Genomic DNA, 16,886 nt, shown 5'->3' on the forward strand with positions numbered 1-16,886 from the left:
ACAGTGAGAGGCCCGCATGCCACAAAAAAAAAAAAAAAAAAAAAAAAAGAAAGAAGACAGAGAATGTGTCCACTTCGAAGTCTGATGCCACTCCCGTCACTGGATCGGCCCGAATCAGAGAGGAGCCCCCAGACTCCGTGGAGCGGAGGTGGCTCTGCTGATAGAAAAGTAAACAGTAGACCCAGGGCAGTGGGGATGGGGTTCTGCAGGGCACAGCTGAGGCGACCTGCACCCTGAGAACACGGTTACCTCTCCCAGCAGCCACCCCCAGACCAAGAGACTCTTGCTCTGTCTTCGCGCCCATTCGTCTGCCCCCTCCCTCCTTCTACTAGTAACGTTACGCATCTGCGTCACCCTGTGCCTGCTCCACGGGAGCCCCTCCCACGCCGAGCATCCAGGTGACAAATTCCATCGCCAGCCTTACCCTTTGGTGCAGGCTTTGGGGCACGTTCAGCCCTTGTTTTCTGGGCCCGTGTCATGACCTTCAAACTTCTGGTTGAGTCGTCCTTCCTTTCAGTCACCTGATCCACCACTTGGAGCCTCTCTTGGGTTCTGCGTCCAGGTAAGGCTGACCCTGGGCCGAATAGCGATTTGTGAAGAGTCTTCATTGGGGTCCCAGTGGCCCTCCTCCTCCCGGAAGCTTGTCACACTCCCAGCCCCCTCCCTTTGAGATCTCTGTACCCACCGCCTCACTTGTATCTTGCTACTTCTCCATAATTATTCCTCTCTTCTCTTGTGGGTATCTTTCTTTCTCCCCCAAACTCCTGTTTCTCTTCTCCCCCTTCAACTTCTCTTTCTGACTATTAATTACATGTGTATCAACGAGAATCTAAGCTCCATGAGGGCAGGGATTTTTCTGTTTTGCTCACTGCTGAGTCCTCAGAACCTAGGACATGTGCCAGTACACCCCTCAACTCAATCCATCTCTGTGGAATGAATGTGTAACAGGCAGCATGTTTTAGACAATATTCAAATTATGTATTTTTCACCCTTATACACTGTGATGTCCAGGGTTCCCTAATTGTTAAATCAATAAATTTCAGGGAAGGGGCAGATGCTGGCTAGATGTGAGAAGAAACTGCTCAGCTGAGGCCGTTTCGGAGACGCTACACTAAATCTTGAAACACAAATTTGTTGAGAGTGAAAGAGATTTCTTTGTTTCAAAAATTACCTTTGTATACCCACAGGAGAAGCTTAGAGGGCTGAGTGTCAAGTTTTCCTAGAAGTCGTTAGTGGAGAGAACTCAGCATATGACAAGGAGACAGTGGCGCTGGGGACTGAGAGAAAGGGACAAGAGGAGGAGAAGGGCCATCGAGGAGGTCCTAGTCCCCTCCCAGGTCAAACCCCAAGATTGAGGGCTGTTGGAAACAAACAGAAAAATTCGGGGAATGGCCAAAGCAGTGGAACGCATGTCATGATTCATGTTTGGGGGCTGACAGGAGATTCCCTCTCAGGGTGCTGCATTCAAGGGCTGGAAATCCAAGGGAATCCCCACCAACTGGCACACCTTGAACTAAAGCAAAAAGAAGGAGAAAGGAGAGGGGAAGGGGACGAGGAAGAGAATGCAGAGGAGAAGGAGAAAAGGTGATGAGCACAAAAAGGAAGAAAGCAGAGGATCCAGAAAAATGCAGAGTTACATACATTTTTGTTTCCCATACTGCAAATAACATGATTTTCATGCCTGGAGTCAAGGCATGCCAAGCATCGCTTCAGGTGGTTTTGAACACTCAGTGACAACAAATCTACCTCCAGTTTGGGACTGGGAGTCTGAATCCTGCCTGCACATTCAGGTTTGCTTCGTCTCTTCTTCCTGGCTCTGAACTTGCACTGGACACAGTCCTAATCTCAAAACTGACTGATGCCTCCTGTCCACCTCCACCCCATTCCTTCCCAATGACACGAGAAAAGAAGCCTGTTGGAATCAACATGGTTCTCCTTCTGTGAGGAGGAGCCTTTGATGGGATGACCTAGGGGTCGAGATGGGGCTGGCCGTGCTCTAGTGACACCCGGGTGGCCGTGTGGCTGGACAGAAGAACCCTGATGAACACGAAGGGAAGGACGACTTCACCCTTCTTGCTTACCTCTTGGGAGACTTTTTTTCTGTCTTTTTTTTGAACTTGACCAGCTATGTATTTTTCTCTTTCTTCCTAAAACAGAAAAGAAAATCATCTCTTATGGCTATATATATTGATCTACAAGCTTGAAATGTCAATACTTTTTAAGTAAAATTTTTTTCCATCTTCCCATCCCTTTGGGGAGGCAAGAAAACCAGGAGACCTACGTGAAGCAAGTACTCGGAAGTGAAAAAGGGTTGAATAAAGAAGTAATAGAGATATACTAAATTATTAACATGAAAATATATCATTTTCTAATTAATAACCAGTTTTTTCAAGACTAGAAGAAAATATATAGAGAGATAGTTATAAGCCATAGATATAAAAGATCTTCTTAGCCAAAGAAGGAAGGTCCTTAGCCAAGGACCCAAATTATAAAGGTAAAAGTTGAACAAATTTGACTGCTTAAAAAATTTTAATGCCCATACTTCAAAAAACATCTGCACAATATTAAAACAAAAAAGGGGAAAATTGCAATATATGTAACGTTAGGGGGTTACTGTCCTTAATAGAGAAAGCAAAAGATGAATAGTACACTAGGAAAGTGGGCAAAAAGCATAAATTGGAAGTGCTAAGAGGAAATATAAATGACACATTTATTTTAAACGTGTCTTTTCTAAAAGTTTTTTTTGATGTGGACCATTTTTTTAACATCTTTGTTCAATCTGTTACAATATTCCTTCTGTTTTATGTTTTAGGGGTTTTTTGGCCCCGAGGCATGTGGGATCTTAGCTCCCCGACAAGGGATCGAACCTGCAACCCCTGCACTGGAAAGTGAAGTCTTAACCACTGGACTGCCAGGGACGTCCCTAAAAAGCATCTTTAGACCACCAATAATCCCCTGAAAATGCACTGTTTAGTTTTAATTATATCCTAACTTTTAAAAAGTTTTATCATGTCTGGGTTGATGAGGATGTAGTTAATGAACACTCGTGTGTTATTAAAGGAAATGTAAACAAATACATTTTCTGGAGAACAGTTTGGTAACAAATATGAAATTTAAGATATATAACTCTAACCAAGTAATCTCGCATTTAGAAATTAATTCTGAGGAAATTATTGGACAAGTGTGCAAAGATACCAACACACACAATATGATTTCTATTTTCAGATAACAATTGGATATAGCCTAACTTACTACCAATAGGTTATTATTGAAACAAATTGTTAATCACACAATAATGAAAAAGGTGTTTAAAAGTGTTTACAGGATGGACTAGGTAGTATGAGCATGTATATAGATACATAAAGAATGTATACATATAAAGAACACATACATATGAGAATGTATGTGTTTTTATAAGGTATAAAAATAAGGTGGGGGAAGGAGATTAAATAGGTATTTAAATTCCTGATTAGTAACTTTCTGTACTGTTTGCAGATTTTATGAGGAACATTGTATCCGGCACGGCAGGAGAGGCTATGCTGCAGTACAAGCAAAACCAAATCTTGGTGGCTTAACATACAACAGTGTATTTCTCTGTCATGCAGAGTTCTCTGCAGGACGTGGAGGGGGTCTCCAGGGCAGCTGTCCGCTATGAGTGGTGTTGAGATCCACACTGCTTGGCCTTTTGCGACCTCCCTCTTGCACACACTTCTACAATCAGGGGAAGAAAGTGTGAAGAGCTAAGCAGTATCTCGTGTGTTTTGACTCAGGAGTGACACCCATCTCACCAGCTCCTTGGTCAGAACTAGTATCATGGCCCTGTCTCCTGCAAGGAGCTGGGAAATGCAGCTTTCCAAGTGTCTGGGAAGGGGAGGAGAACCGGAAGTAGTGGAGAGTGGTAGTACCACCCACCACACAGTGTGCAGGGCTGGTTGTTCCTCTTTCCCCGTTCTTTCCTTTTCCTTAGTAGTAAAGCTGCTGATTTCGAGCCTGGATACTTGTCCTTCTAAAATAAAGACTGCATTACCCAGCCTCCTTTGCAGTCAGGTGTGACCATGTAACTAGTCCTGGCAGTGAAAGGGTCACAATTACTAAATGCAACATACAGATAGCGTCCTTCGGGAGAGGAGGCATGCCTCTGCTTGACCTTGCCTCTTTCCTTTGGATGGAATGCACACTTGCTGGCTGGACCCCAGTGAAGGGGATGCTGCATGCTGAGGATGAGGGAGTAACAGCCAGGATGAGCTGCGTATGGCAAGAGCCCTGACCAACTACTTCTGTACGAGAGAGAAATAAGCTCTCTAATTTCAGCCACTATTTTGGGGGGGATGATGCGGTTTTCTGTCACACACAGCAAGCTAATTTCAAAGGCTACAGCATATTGCTTTTATAGTATGAAAAAATTTCTATGTTGAAAAAAGCACACATCTGTAAAAAAGCACATATCTTTTTCTGGCTTAGATGTCTTTTGCAGCCTGAAGGGCATAAAAACCAATAAAAATAATATCAAACCCACCCTAATAGAGACCAAATAAGTTCTTTACACTTACGTTTTTCCCCAGGAGATTTTCCCAAAGGCAGTTTGCTTCCCTTATCCATGGGATCTAGAAGGTATGAGAAAGAAAGTGATTTTTAAATAAGCAATCTTGGGGCTTCCCTGGTGGCGCAGTGGTTGAGAGTCCGCCTGCCGATGCAGGGGACGCGGGTTCGTGCCCCGGTCCGGGAGGATCCCACATGCCGCGGAGCGGCTGGGCCCGTGAGCCACGGCCGCTGGGCCTGCGCGTCCGGAGCCTGTGCTCCGCAACGGGAGAGGCCACAACAGTGAGAGGCCCGCGTACCGCAAAAAAAAAAGCAATCTTTATGTTTTGTGACCACATTCATTTCAGACAATACTGAGTTGGTAAAGCTTTGACAGTATTATTTCTATCCCTTTCATGATAAAGGAGAATGATGGTTCCTGAAGAGGGTTCTAGGGACCAAGATGCTAGTCCTGTGCCAGCCAGCCTTTATCCACAGAATCTTGGGAAAACCCATGAATCCTTTACATCTCAAATTTGAATACATCATTTAACTTTCTCCAAAGGTGGTTGCGAAAATAAAATATATTATTCAGGATAAAATTAGAAATATACATTGTATGAGTCAGTGTAATGCAGGAAAAACTTGTTAAAGATGATAGTTTGTATTTTAATACGGTCAGATATAATTCATTCCTTCCGACAATATTTAGGTATTTGTCATTTGAAAGTCACATTGGTTCTGTGGGAGTTCTGTGAAGATGTGACACAGTGACTGAATTACCAGCAAACGGGAGAATGCTCTGCTTTTTTTTTCCCTCCAAGGATGACAGTATCAACGTGAGTGACAGCAGCCACGGTGAGGGGTGAATTAACGTGCACCCTTTTTCCAGCGTCTGCCCACAACAACGTCAGATGCTCGTGTTCAGTCACAGTATTACATTTGTGTCTGTGATGAGCTGTTCTCATCTCAGTGTGCACAGAAAGGTCATGTGAGAAACATGGAGACTGGGATCTTAGGAAAAACCTGGATGGCTTGGCACTGCAGTAAAGTACCATGAATATACTTAGAGCATGAACACTTGGCAGTGGTCAGTTGCCCCCAGATTGGTTCTTGGGGGTGAAAAAAACTTACTCTTTTTATGTATAAGGCACAAACAAATATATCCAGTACAGAAATGGATATATAATATACTTGTGGTATTGAAATATCCTGGGGGGTAGGGTTCACGATTAGAAAAAAATATCTAAATGGGCTGCCTGGGGCAGTGATAATGAAAAAATGGCTGAGAAACTCTGACTCAGAGTAAAACAGCTCCAAGTTTGGCTTCCTGATGACCATACCGAGAGACTTGCAATCCCTCACCTTCACCGTGGGTGAGTCTTGGCGGTGTGCTGGGTGGCTCCTGGGGTCTCTTTCCTCCATCCATCTCCGAAGCGTCATCACTGACCTCTGAAAAAAGAAACAACATTCATCTTATATCTCAGTAAATGCCCTCTGGAAAGTCCATGCGGAATCTCCCAGAGACCCCGGAAGGACCTTGCACGCTCTGGAGCTGAAGGCTGGAGGTTCCAGTCCTGATGAGACCCTGCGACTACCTCCTGAGAATAATTCTCCCGCTAGTCCTATCTGCCACTCAGGGCAGGAGCAGAGCAAGCTGGTCAGCAGTGGTTCCTCCGCTAATGCAATGTCCAGTGCGGGGGGGGGCGGTCATCTGAGCCCCTGGACCAGAGGTTTCGGGGAGTCCCGGCAACACTTTCAGGAGATCTTCAAGGTCAGAATTGTTTTTACAATTAGATGTTCTTTGCCTTTTTTTGCTATGTTGACTTTTGCACAGATGAAGCCAGAGCCACGGCAGGTAAAAATGCTGGTGCCTCAGTACAAATCAAAGCAATGTCCCCAAACCTTAGAAGGTGGCATTGCACTCTTCACTACCACTTACTCAACATGCGGAAAAAAAGCCAGTTCCATTTAAGAATGTTCTTGGTGAAACAGTTAAAAGTATTAATTAAATTTCTACCCTTAAGGACACATCTTTTTAATAGCATATGTAAAAAGCTGGGTAGAACATGTAAAGCAGTTTGCTGCATCTTGAAGTACCATGTTGTCTCGAGACCAAGCTCACTGTAAAATTAAGTGAACCAAAATTTTCTAATTGTTTCTGATATTATAAAATCTGGCATGAGTAGAAGATCCACTCAGAACACAAGATAGCATAAGACATTTTATTACAACAGAGTATATGGTCTCAGACTCTATGTTACAAATAACCTTTAAGAAACTATCCCTTGTTGAGTTTTGGTGTAGTATCGAAAGTGAATATCCACAGATATCTCAAAAGACTGTTAAAATACTCCACCTTTTTCAGCTACAGATCTGTGTGAGGCTGGATTTTCTTCCTATGCTTCAACCAAAGCAGCAAATCACAACTGACCGAATACAGAAGCAGGGATAAGAGCCCAGCTGTCCTTGATGGTGGAGGTGGTGGAGCGGGGAATAGGTAAAGGAGATTAAGAGGTATTGGGCTGGCCAAAAAGTTTGTTCAGGTTTCCTGTAAGATGTTAAGGAAATACCTGAACAAACTTTTTGGCCAACCCCAAACAAACATCCAGTTATAAAATAAATAAGCTATGGGGATATAATATCCAGCATAAGAAATAAGGTCAATAATATTGTAATAACTTTGTATGGGGACAGATTCTTCCTAGACTTACTGTGGTGATCATTTCACGGTGTATGCAAATGTCAAACCACTGTATAGTGTACCTGAAATTAACATAATACTGTACATCAAACATACTTCAATTAAAAAAAAGAAAAAAAATTTCAAAAGAACCTTTAAAAATAGAAAGCAATTGTTAACAAGATATAGATTGATGCTATTAAAAATGTTCCCTCTCAGCTTTCAATATAATGCAATGAAGATATATACAAAAATATTAAGGAAGCACATGGAAAAGATAGTGAAAAAATGTTTTTGTTTTTTTTTAAGAATCCAGCCATCTTTGATTAAGGTAGACATTAAAGAGATTTGCAAAAATGTACAATGATACCACTCACCTAATTTTTTTATTTGAAAAATATATTTATTTTTCATAAAAATATGTTATTTATGGTAATAGGTTTATTGTGGGCTGCAGGAGAGACCCTCCCACGCTGAGCATTCAGATGACAAATTCCATCACCAGTCTTACCCTCTGGTGCAGGCGTTTGGGCACATTCTGTCCTTCTCTTTTTTGCTCTTGTCATGACCATTGTGTTCCTGGTTGAGTCGTCCTCCCTGTGAGTCACCTGCTCCACCACTTGGAGCGTCTTTTGGATTCCACGCCCAGGTAAGGCTGCCCCTGGCCAAACAGTGATTTGTGAAGAGTTTTCACTGGGGTCCCAGTGGCCCTCCTCCTCCCCCTAACAGTGACCTCCTTTTCACACTCCCAGTCCCCTCACTTTAAGATCTCTAGACCCCTGTGCCTCACTTTTCTTCTGCTATTTCTCTGTAATTATATATTTTTTCTTGTGTACACCTTTCTTTCCCCCTCCCCCGCCCCCAAACTCCCCATCTGCTCTCACTCTCTGTGCAACCTTTTGAAATCAATCAGATAAATCTGGGGGAATCCCAGAGCACTGGGGCTCATTTCCTGTTTCCTGCCCTTGCTGCCAGAAAGTGCCACATCCAAGTAAACATGGCCAGATGGTCTGTTTCAGCAGAGGAGGAGTCTTGTAAAGCACTTTTCCAGGTTCCCTAGGGCCTGTGTGTGATACAGGAGACAGGAGAGATCCAGAGGTCCCTGGGTGCCTCTAGTAGGGAAAGTGAAAGGTATCAAAGAATTGAGAGGCAGGGGCCCTGCAATGGGGAGTGAGGCTGGGGCCTAGAGGATTTGCGATGTCAGGAGGTGAGGCGGGTGGGTGTTAGCGTTCGGGTTCTCGTCTCCCTGTATTTTGACAATGAATTTTATATTTGTATCTTTGGACCAGATTTTTTATTGAGTGTGCCAAACTGGCATACTGTGGGGAAATTAAGTTTCCTTGATTTCTCGGTGCTTCTGTAAAAAGCCCGAGCCTCCTGAGACACAAAAGTGTAGACAGGGCTTCCCTGGTGGCGCAGTGATTGAGAGTCCGCCTGCCGATGCAGGGCACGCGGGTTTGTGCCCCGGGTCCGGGAGGATCCCACGTGCCGCGAAGTGGCTGGGCCCGTGAGCCACGGCCGCTGAGCCTGCGCGTCCTGAGCCTGTGCTCCGCAACGGGAGAGGCCGCAGCAGTGAGAGGCCCGCGTAATGCAAAAAACAAAACAAAAAACAAACAAAAAAAAGTGTATACAGTATAAAGATAGGGGATGTTTGCTTTCACTTCCCCTAGAATTATTTCACTTTTCATATACCATAGAAAATAAATCTGTAGCTAGTTAACTGCTGTTTAATCCAAAAAGGTAATAAAACTTCTCATCTCCTGACATGGCCAAAGGGTTACAGCCAGGGCTAGGTTCCTAGGTTAAGTGCCAAAGTACCAGGGATACTGGAGCACTCTATCCCTAGGTGTTTACATGTCAACGGGGATGAAGCCCAGAACTTGGAGACATCTTTAGTAAAAGCTGGAGACACCTGGGGTTTCTCTGCCTCTTGGAAAGAGGCATTTAAATTCTCCCAAATTAGGGTGAGGAACTGGATCTTTTCGATCTTATCGCAAAGCAGCAAAAATTTTTTTTTCTCTTTTCAGGAGGAGAGGATGGCTGTCCTTGCCCTGTAAATAAACAGGGCAGAAAAGCCATCATTCTTTCTCCTGTGTCTATACGGTATAATCTGCCACCCACACAGAAAGATTTCATCAGCTGTCTTCGCAAGCCTGTGGGTGTGCGTGTGGGGGGAAAAATGCCGCCGTGTTGAGCTGGTTGTGAATATCAATAAAGAATTCTTTTCCCTGACCCAGGTGCTTTGTGTTTCTGCAATATTTATATATATAAGGAACATCACTCTGCAAGAGGGGGTAATATCTCAGAGCCTCACAGTACTTGACAAAGCACATATCTGGCACACGTGCATAGAAGGTTAGCACAAATCTAGAAACGAGCAGGTCAAAAATTGAATTCTCAAAATTTCCTCCCAATATATTTGCATCCTTTCTCAGCAACGGCATCACCATTCACCCAGCCATTTAAGCCAGAAATGGGAGCGCAAGCCTTGACTTCTCTCTCTCATCCTCAGCTTCCAATTTACCAAGTCTTAACAACTCTGCCTTCAACTGATCTTGAATAGACCCTCTTCTTCTATCTCCACTGCCAGATCTGAATCCAGGCTACTATCAACTCCCATGGCACCTGCCCCCCCAAGGGGTTGTCCTGTTTCCATTCTTTTCTATTTCCAATTCATTCTTTATGTAACGCCAATATTGGTCTCGTCGTTTAAAACTGGATCCTGTCACTTCACTGATTAGATCTCTTCAGTGGCTCCCCATTGCATTTAGAATAAAATCCCACATCTTGGCCGACAAGGATGAGCTGTCTCTAGCCTTCAGCCCCCTCTTGTGCTCTCATCTTACCTCTCGGGAGTCTTTTTTTCTGGTGTCTCTTCTTTGAGGTTAACCAGATATTTCTTTTTCTCTTCTTTCCTAAAAAGAAAAGATACAGATCATCTTTTATAGCTACAAACATTGATCTACTAACCTCGTATGTCAACAATTTTTAGCTTTTACTTTGGGTCCTCAAACCACAGTGGCCAGGAGGTCATTGGTGACCTTAGGTGATGCTGAAATTCTAAAGTGGCAGAGGAGAGAGAGAAGTGAAGAAATGGAGACAATAAGTTCACGTAACTCATTTCTAGAAGTTTGGTTGTGAAACGGAGGGGAGAGCTACGGAGGCTGCTGAGGTGAGATGAGGATCAAGAGAAAGTTCCTTTTACGAACTGTGACAGGCTTGGGCACTAGTTGAATGAATGTCCTTGGGAGAGGGAGATGCTGAATTCTCAGGGAAGAGAAGGGACCATGGATACTGTCAGAAGAGGTTGGAAGGATTGCCTTGGAGAAAAAGAAGGAACTGGAAAGGAGAGGAAAGATGCACTTGGGGTTTGCAGGGTGGGAGCAGGAAGTGAAGGAATTCCCATCTGATTTTTTCTATGAAACAGGAGGAAAGGTCATCTGTTATGCAAAAAAGGAGGCAGTGTGGCATCAGAGGTTTGGAAAAAATTGCTCAAGGTTTGAAAGCATTGTCACAGGAAGTGGAGCTGTGACACAGCGTGGAGGGATCATTTGTGCTAGAATCATGAAGACACAGTGGGTACGCACTGCTCAGCTGTGTGCCTCTCCCCAGCAGTGCCTGATTTCAAAGGCAGTGTGCAGGAGGCAGACAACAGCTTCCTCGAACATCTGCCAGAGAGTTCTAGGAAAAGACAGAGAGGCAAGGCAGGTGAAGATAGCAGAAGGTTACTGAAACGATGGATCTTCAACTCTGAACTGGCAAGAAGGGTCATGAAAGAAATGTAGATGATGGACTGGAGAAGCGAAAGGCCAGTGGACTGGTCACCCAAATGGGATTGAAGGACAGCTGCAGAGGAAACAAATTGTAAGGAAGAAATCAGAGGGAGGGATTTTTTTTTTTTTTTTTTTTCGATACGCGGGCCTCTCACTGTTGTGGCCTCTCCCGTTGCGGAGCACAGGCTCCGGACGCGCAGGCTCAGCGGCCAGCCGCTCCGCAGCATGTGGGATCTTCCCGGACCGGGGCACGAACCCGCGTCCCCTGCCATCGGCAGGCGGACTCTCAACCACTGCGCCACCAGGGAAGCCCAGGGAGGGATATTTTTGAATTCATTTTTATAGATCGGGCTGAGAAGGAGAGATCAGAAGTCGAGCAACAGTTATAGAAGGAGCAAATTTCAAGCATTAAGTGTCAAAAACAAAGGAAATCTCAAATTAACTATTGGGAAGTTGAGCCAGGTTTAAATGATGAAAAGGCCTGTGGATCACCTTTGGGTTCGGGAGGGCAAGAATGGGTGGGGAGAAAAGGTCGCTGGAAATAAGCAGGATTTGAGAGGCCAGAATATTGGACGTGTCTGTTATCCACATGTACCTTGAAGATGTCCAGGATGATGGCAGGACTTGAAGTGACAGAAAGACTCTAAGTCAGCCTTGAGTTCTTCCGGGGAGCAGTGGGGAAGTCAACAGATGATAGCGATGAAAAGGGAGTGAGCATTTCACTTGAACGGCTAAGCCTCAAAGGAGGGGTTGGGGAGCTAGGGGCCGGGTGGGGCAGTGTGTGGCAAGGGGTGGCATCCAACCTGCCTTCAGCCATGGGGTGAGTGGTAGCAGAAAATATGCAGCCTTGTCTTAAGAGGAAGCAGAATCCTCTTGGGGAACCAACTTTCAGTTAAAGAGGGAAGTGTGTCTAACCCTATAAGAAGCTGTGTGTGTAGGAGACCTTGATGATTTCAGAACAAACGATTCCGATGGGTGCATATTTCAATGGCCCTAAATGCCTCGTTTCCCTATAATTTTCACGAAGGCCTTAGAGGAAGACGCAGTGAATGGGAAACAAACTGTATTGGGTATGATGGCTATAAACACCTAGTGGGTGCTTATGATAAGATGCAGTTCCCAATTCACCCTCCTGAGATCTTCAAGAGAAAGGCAATCCTTACCTTTCTTGCTGGGAGGGGCCCTGGATGCCTCTTGGAGCTCCTCTGGGTCACTTTGTTCAGAAGCATCATCTCTTATCACTGACAAAAAAATATATAATTCACTTTAGAACTCAGAACAGGCTGACGAGAAAGTGCGGAGGGAGATTGGTGGGAGAACCAGAGGGTGGTTCTGGGCTGCACCTGCAGCACAGGTCTGGGGACCGGCCAGGGTTCCCTGGCTCTGCCTTGGTTTGATTAACTTGTGATTACTGCTACCTGTGTGATTATCACAGTGAACCAGTGAACAACTGCTCTGCAGGGCAGGGCTCAGTTTGAGCCCCTTAGAAAGGTTTCCGTTTCTCAGTGGAAGAGAAGTACAAAGGCTCTCAGCAGCTAGTGTGCGTGGTGATCTTGAATTCTGGCGGCCACGATGAGTCTGAATGCTTTTGCCACATGAAAAGTACATGCTATTGCTTCGATGTCTGTGATGTGATCTTTCTAAACTGCTGTATCTGTGATTATTTCATCTTGAGAAAATAGTGAAGGAGGTTAAGTGCCTTATGTATTTCCACCTATTTGCTGTTGAAGAAAGCAGAGGTCAGCCTGTACTTGCCAGCACTTGTTAGCAGCAAGAATACACAAAGTTCCTCTAGCTTTTGCCGCACGAAGAAAGACAGAAGCACTTGAAGCCATGACAGATAAAGACCCATCTCACAAAAGGCAGTCACTTCCTTGTTTACACAAGGCTGTGAGATCTGTCTCAAATTCCATCTTACACAGGAAGAGCTAACTGAGGCAGCTAGCAAGCAGTCGTCAGACTTTAAAAATGATGTGTTTTATTTCAAGTTATTTAAATATCTTAAAAATCCAAATGATATAAAAATGACGAGGGTTGAAAGTGAAAGTTCCCCCAGTCAGGGTGAGGGCTGGGAATGAGGGCCACACCCATGTCTGGAGCACCCATGCAGTGTTTTTGTTCGCTGTGCATTTTGATGCAGCAGTCTGGACATTTCCCTGCTCGAAGTGGCCTCAGAGAGGGGCTGAGTCTAACAGTCCTGCCGTGACTCAGTCCCTTGTCCTTTCCCCAGGGTTCCCACCACACTGCCTCCTGGCAGATGAACGTTCTCCCTTTGTAGACCCCCTTCGTGGTGTTTGGAGTCCGGGTCACGATACTGAGCAGGACACTGTGGGGCTCGTGGGCACAAAAGCCTGTGTCCCCCCATTTCTTGATTATAGGAAATAGGCTTCATTCAGCCTCCATGACCTTCCCTGAGTTCCAGCCAGCAGGTTCAAACAGATGCTGATTAGGGAAGGGAGGGGATGTGGAGACAAGGGCAGACTGGGTGAAAGAAACAACAGCGCAGCCTTGGGGCAGGGTCCTGGTTCCCCCTCAAGGGATACGCGTACGTGTAGCTCTGAGCTGTTTTGCAGATACTGAAACCCCCACCAGCTGGAAGAAGTTAACAGGATGCTGCCCACAAGCACGGAGACCCCGGACCGGTTGAAGCCAGAAGGTTCATGATGCTGACTCCCACTGACCTCCCCGCCAACCAATCAGAAGAAGGTCCACGAGCTGATCACGCCCCCTTTGAACTATTACTATGAAACTTCTCACTACCCCCTCCAAGTTGGGACACGCAGTTTTGAGGGCACTAACCTGCTGTGGCCCCCTTTGCCTGGCAAAGCAATAAAACTATTTTTTTCTGCTTCACCCCAAACTCTGTCTCCGAGATATAATTCGATGTCTGGGTATAGAGGCTGGATTTGGCTTCACTTGGGCAAGTACCAATGGGGCTCCTGTCCCTCGCCCTCAGTGCCGCCTCCCGGTCCACCTTTCCCAGACCTGTCTCCCTCGCCCTCCCCAGGGACTCGCTCTCCCTTTCCAAGCTCCTGAGGACGGGGCGAGCAGCACGACCGGGCCAAGATGGTGATGGAGAGCGGAGAGGAGAGCCCCGCGCCTGGATGATCCAAATGGCTTCTCCTCGTGGTAGATGCGAAAGCTAAGGTGAGCCTAAGTTGTCCAAATCAAGATTACCTGGCACGGGGCCTGACGGAGCGCAGGACATCTCTTGAGTGTCTTCTTTATCTTTTATTTGGGGGACCAGGTTGTCACTGGACACTGAGCAGAGGAAGAAAAGGAATTTCAGATCCGAGGACCCAAGAGCAGGAACCAGAAGTGGGAGGGACAAGAACAATCTATTCCAGCAGGTAAAAATGATGGGCCAACCAAACACTAAGGTCCCTCGAGGGTGGGGTAGAGGGGGACAGGGAACAATTATTTCCCTTCTTTCTTTTTTTCCCTTTTTTTCTTTTCTGGCTGTGTTGTGTGGCTTGCGGAATCTCAGTTCCCCAAACAGGGATCGAACCTGGGCCCGTTGCTGTGAAAGTGCCAAGTCTTAACCACTGGACTGCCAGGGAATTCCCCAATCATTTCCTTTCAATCAATCACTTACTAATTTAATAACACAGGCACTTTTTTTTTCCTTTGAAAATCTAGAAGATGGACTCTTTCATTGTTATTGGCTTCGTGGTTATGCTAACCTTATTTGGATGGTATTTTTTAGATGGGTGGAGAAAACCTCCAGACCAAACAGGGCCCTTTATTCTCGGTATCGGAGAGCTCAGAACCCATGATACCATTTCTGACAGCGGCCGATAATATTCCACAGTTACATTTAATGTAATCCAAGTCCTTTATCCTGATGGTTGGGGGAGATGAATGACACAATTTTAGAAGCTAATCAGGTCCAGCAACCTTTAAACATTTAATCATCTTTTCTAATAATTTCAATAACCTCCAAACCATATAAAAATGAATATGGTTGAAACTGAAAGGTCCCTGTAATCAGCGGGTGAGCAGTCGGTAAGCACTGAGGGTGGGTGTATTGCACAAGTTACTTTTCAGTTCAGAACAGTGTGTTCTGAGTGTTGGTTTGACAGGGCTCTTGGACGTGACGGCATCAAAGTGGCTGTGATGGCATCCCTGACAAGAGGTCCTGAGCCGTGTTGGTGTGTCGGCCCCCCCTCTCGTTTTTTACCTTGTCACTCCCAGTTCTTTTTCCTGGGGCTCCCGCCACAGCCCTCTTGGCTCGTAGGTGTGTGTCCTCCCTTCACAGCCACCTTGAGCTGGGCAAGTCGGCCCCAAGCAACACTGCCTGAACGGGGACAGGGTAGCTTGGGCGTCTTTCGTGAATTTTCACCACTTATTTGGGATGTCAAGTTGTCATTGGTCATTGAAGACAAGAAGAAAAGTCACAGGTTACAGGGACAGGGTGTCAGGGAGGAGAGTGGAAAAAATGTCAGGGGCACGCAGAGTACCAAGGGCCAAAGGGCAGAGGGTTGGGCTGTTCAAGAGGTGAGAAGCAGGTGTTCTGGGGCTTACCCAGGCCCCTGGCAGTGCCCACGATCCTTCCTGGAAAGAGCTGTGTCTAGTGGTGAGTGCACGGGCAGGAGGAGATCAAAAAAGACAGGACCCTGAGGTTCTAGGGCCACAGGCACCCTAGGCTGGGGCTGCACAGGTGTTGGACAGGGTCTGTTTCTCACCCCGAGTGAGCCTTCCTTCCTGGATGATTCCGGGGAGAGCCACGGTGAGGCCAGCAGGGCTGGGCTGCTCGTGCAGGATCTCGGCGCTGGGCTGGGCAGGTGCTCTGGGCTCGCCGACGCTGGGTGAGCAGGGCGGGCGGCTCGATGGGGGGTGTCGGCAGCTGGACAGCGGCAGCAGCGCCCAGAGGGAGCTACTTCCTGCTGGGTCGGCTGCGGCTTCGAGAGGGATCGTTGAGATTCTGCTCCACCCTCCGTTGGAAATGACAACTGGGGTTGGCGAAGGATCACACATTAGTACCTCGGAATTATTTGGAGAAGGGGATTTCTTTATGCTTGACGTTCAATAGGACAAGGGTGTGGAGGCTTTCACTCTCTCACAGGTGCGTAGAACTGAGTCATCATCATCATCGACCATTTGTGGCCCCTTTAGATTTTCTTTCTTTGATTTGAACGTTTAGTGCTATAACAACTGCTTCTAACCTCTGATCTCACACCACAGTGCTTTCACACGTGAAGCTGAGATTGACTTTGTACCCAGGGATTTATTTTCTTTAGTTTTGGCTTCAGAATTTAGACAATCACGTACAATGCTATAATGTTAAATGTCATCCTTGTTTTAAGAAATAAATATCTCACACCTCCCTGGAGCAACTAAGAGACAATATAAATTCCTTCGCACAGTGTATTAGGACCTCTATACTCTGGTTTCTGCTCATTTCTGCAGACTCAGTTTCCGTGCCTTCTCACCTTGCACCCTGTGATCTGGCCACACCAAACTTCTCTCCCATCCCCAATACCCCAGGCCCTGGGCTTTCTGCATGCCGTTCCCCTGAAAGGCCAGGGTCGGGTATCTTTTACGATTCTACTCTATTTCAGAAGTAAAGTTGTCTCAACGAGTGAACAAAAAAAGGAAAGTAAGGCCAGATTTTAGAGAGGGTCCCAGAGCAAAATCACAGAGTTGGATCCAGAAGGATGCTTGAGCTCAGCAGGCCGGGGGTGTGGGGTGGGTTGGAGGTACATATCAGTGTGTGGGTCCCTCTGACTCTTAGATTTACTTAGCCTGGCCTTTGAGCACGTATTTCTCCCAGCACTGCCCTGATCCTGCCAAGAGCTCAGGCCCACGTGCAGCTCTGCCTGCCTGGGGGAGGACTCTTCTCTTTTGCTGCTCCTTTAGCTCAAGGAATCATTTCTCCTTTTGAGGAGGAGCTTTTTTTTTTTTTTTTTTTT

General features: G+C 46.0%; 1 protein-coding gene across 4 annotated transcripts in view; it reads right to left on the reverse strand.

Annotated features, from left to right (window-relative positions):
* The window catches only part of SP110 (SP110 nuclear body protein), a 44,370-nt gene that overhangs the window by 21,556 nt on the left and 5,928 nt on the right, over nucleotides 1–16,886 (reverse strand). For 3 of the 4 annotated variants that reach the window (XM_055090393.1, XM_055090389.1, XM_055090397.1), the window contains exons 4-13: nucleotides 15,660–15,926; nucleotides 14,152–14,235; nucleotides 12,138–12,215; nucleotides 10,048–10,116; nucleotides 7,713–7,862; nucleotides 5,884–5,970; nucleotides 4,551–4,604; nucleotides 2,082–2,147; nucleotides 1,172–1,219; nucleotides 425–574 (exon numbers count right to left, since the gene is read on the reverse strand). In XM_055090393.1, the coding sequence (XP_054946368.1) occupies nucleotides 425–574; nucleotides 1,172–1,219; nucleotides 2,082–2,147; nucleotides 4,551–4,604; nucleotides 5,884–5,970; nucleotides 7,713–7,862; nucleotides 10,048–10,116; nucleotides 12,138–12,215; nucleotides 14,152–14,235; nucleotides 15,660–15,926 (1,053 nt within the window). The remainder of the gene's footprint in view (nucleotides 1–424; nucleotides 575–1,171; nucleotides 1,220–2,081; nucleotides 2,148–4,550; nucleotides 4,605–5,883; nucleotides 5,971–7,712; nucleotides 7,863–10,047; nucleotides 10,117–12,137; nucleotides 12,216–14,151; nucleotides 14,236–15,659; nucleotides 15,927–16,886) is intronic. The other variant, XM_028482511.2, reaches the window with a different exon arrangement.

Source organism: Physeter macrocephalus, chromosome 2 (genome assembly GCF_002837175.3).
Source record: "Physeter macrocephalus isolate SW-GA chromosome 2, ASM283717v5, whole genome shotgun sequence".
Taxonomy (NCBI): Eukaryota; Metazoa; Chordata; class Mammalia; order Artiodactyla; family Physeteridae; genus Physeter; species Physeter macrocephalus.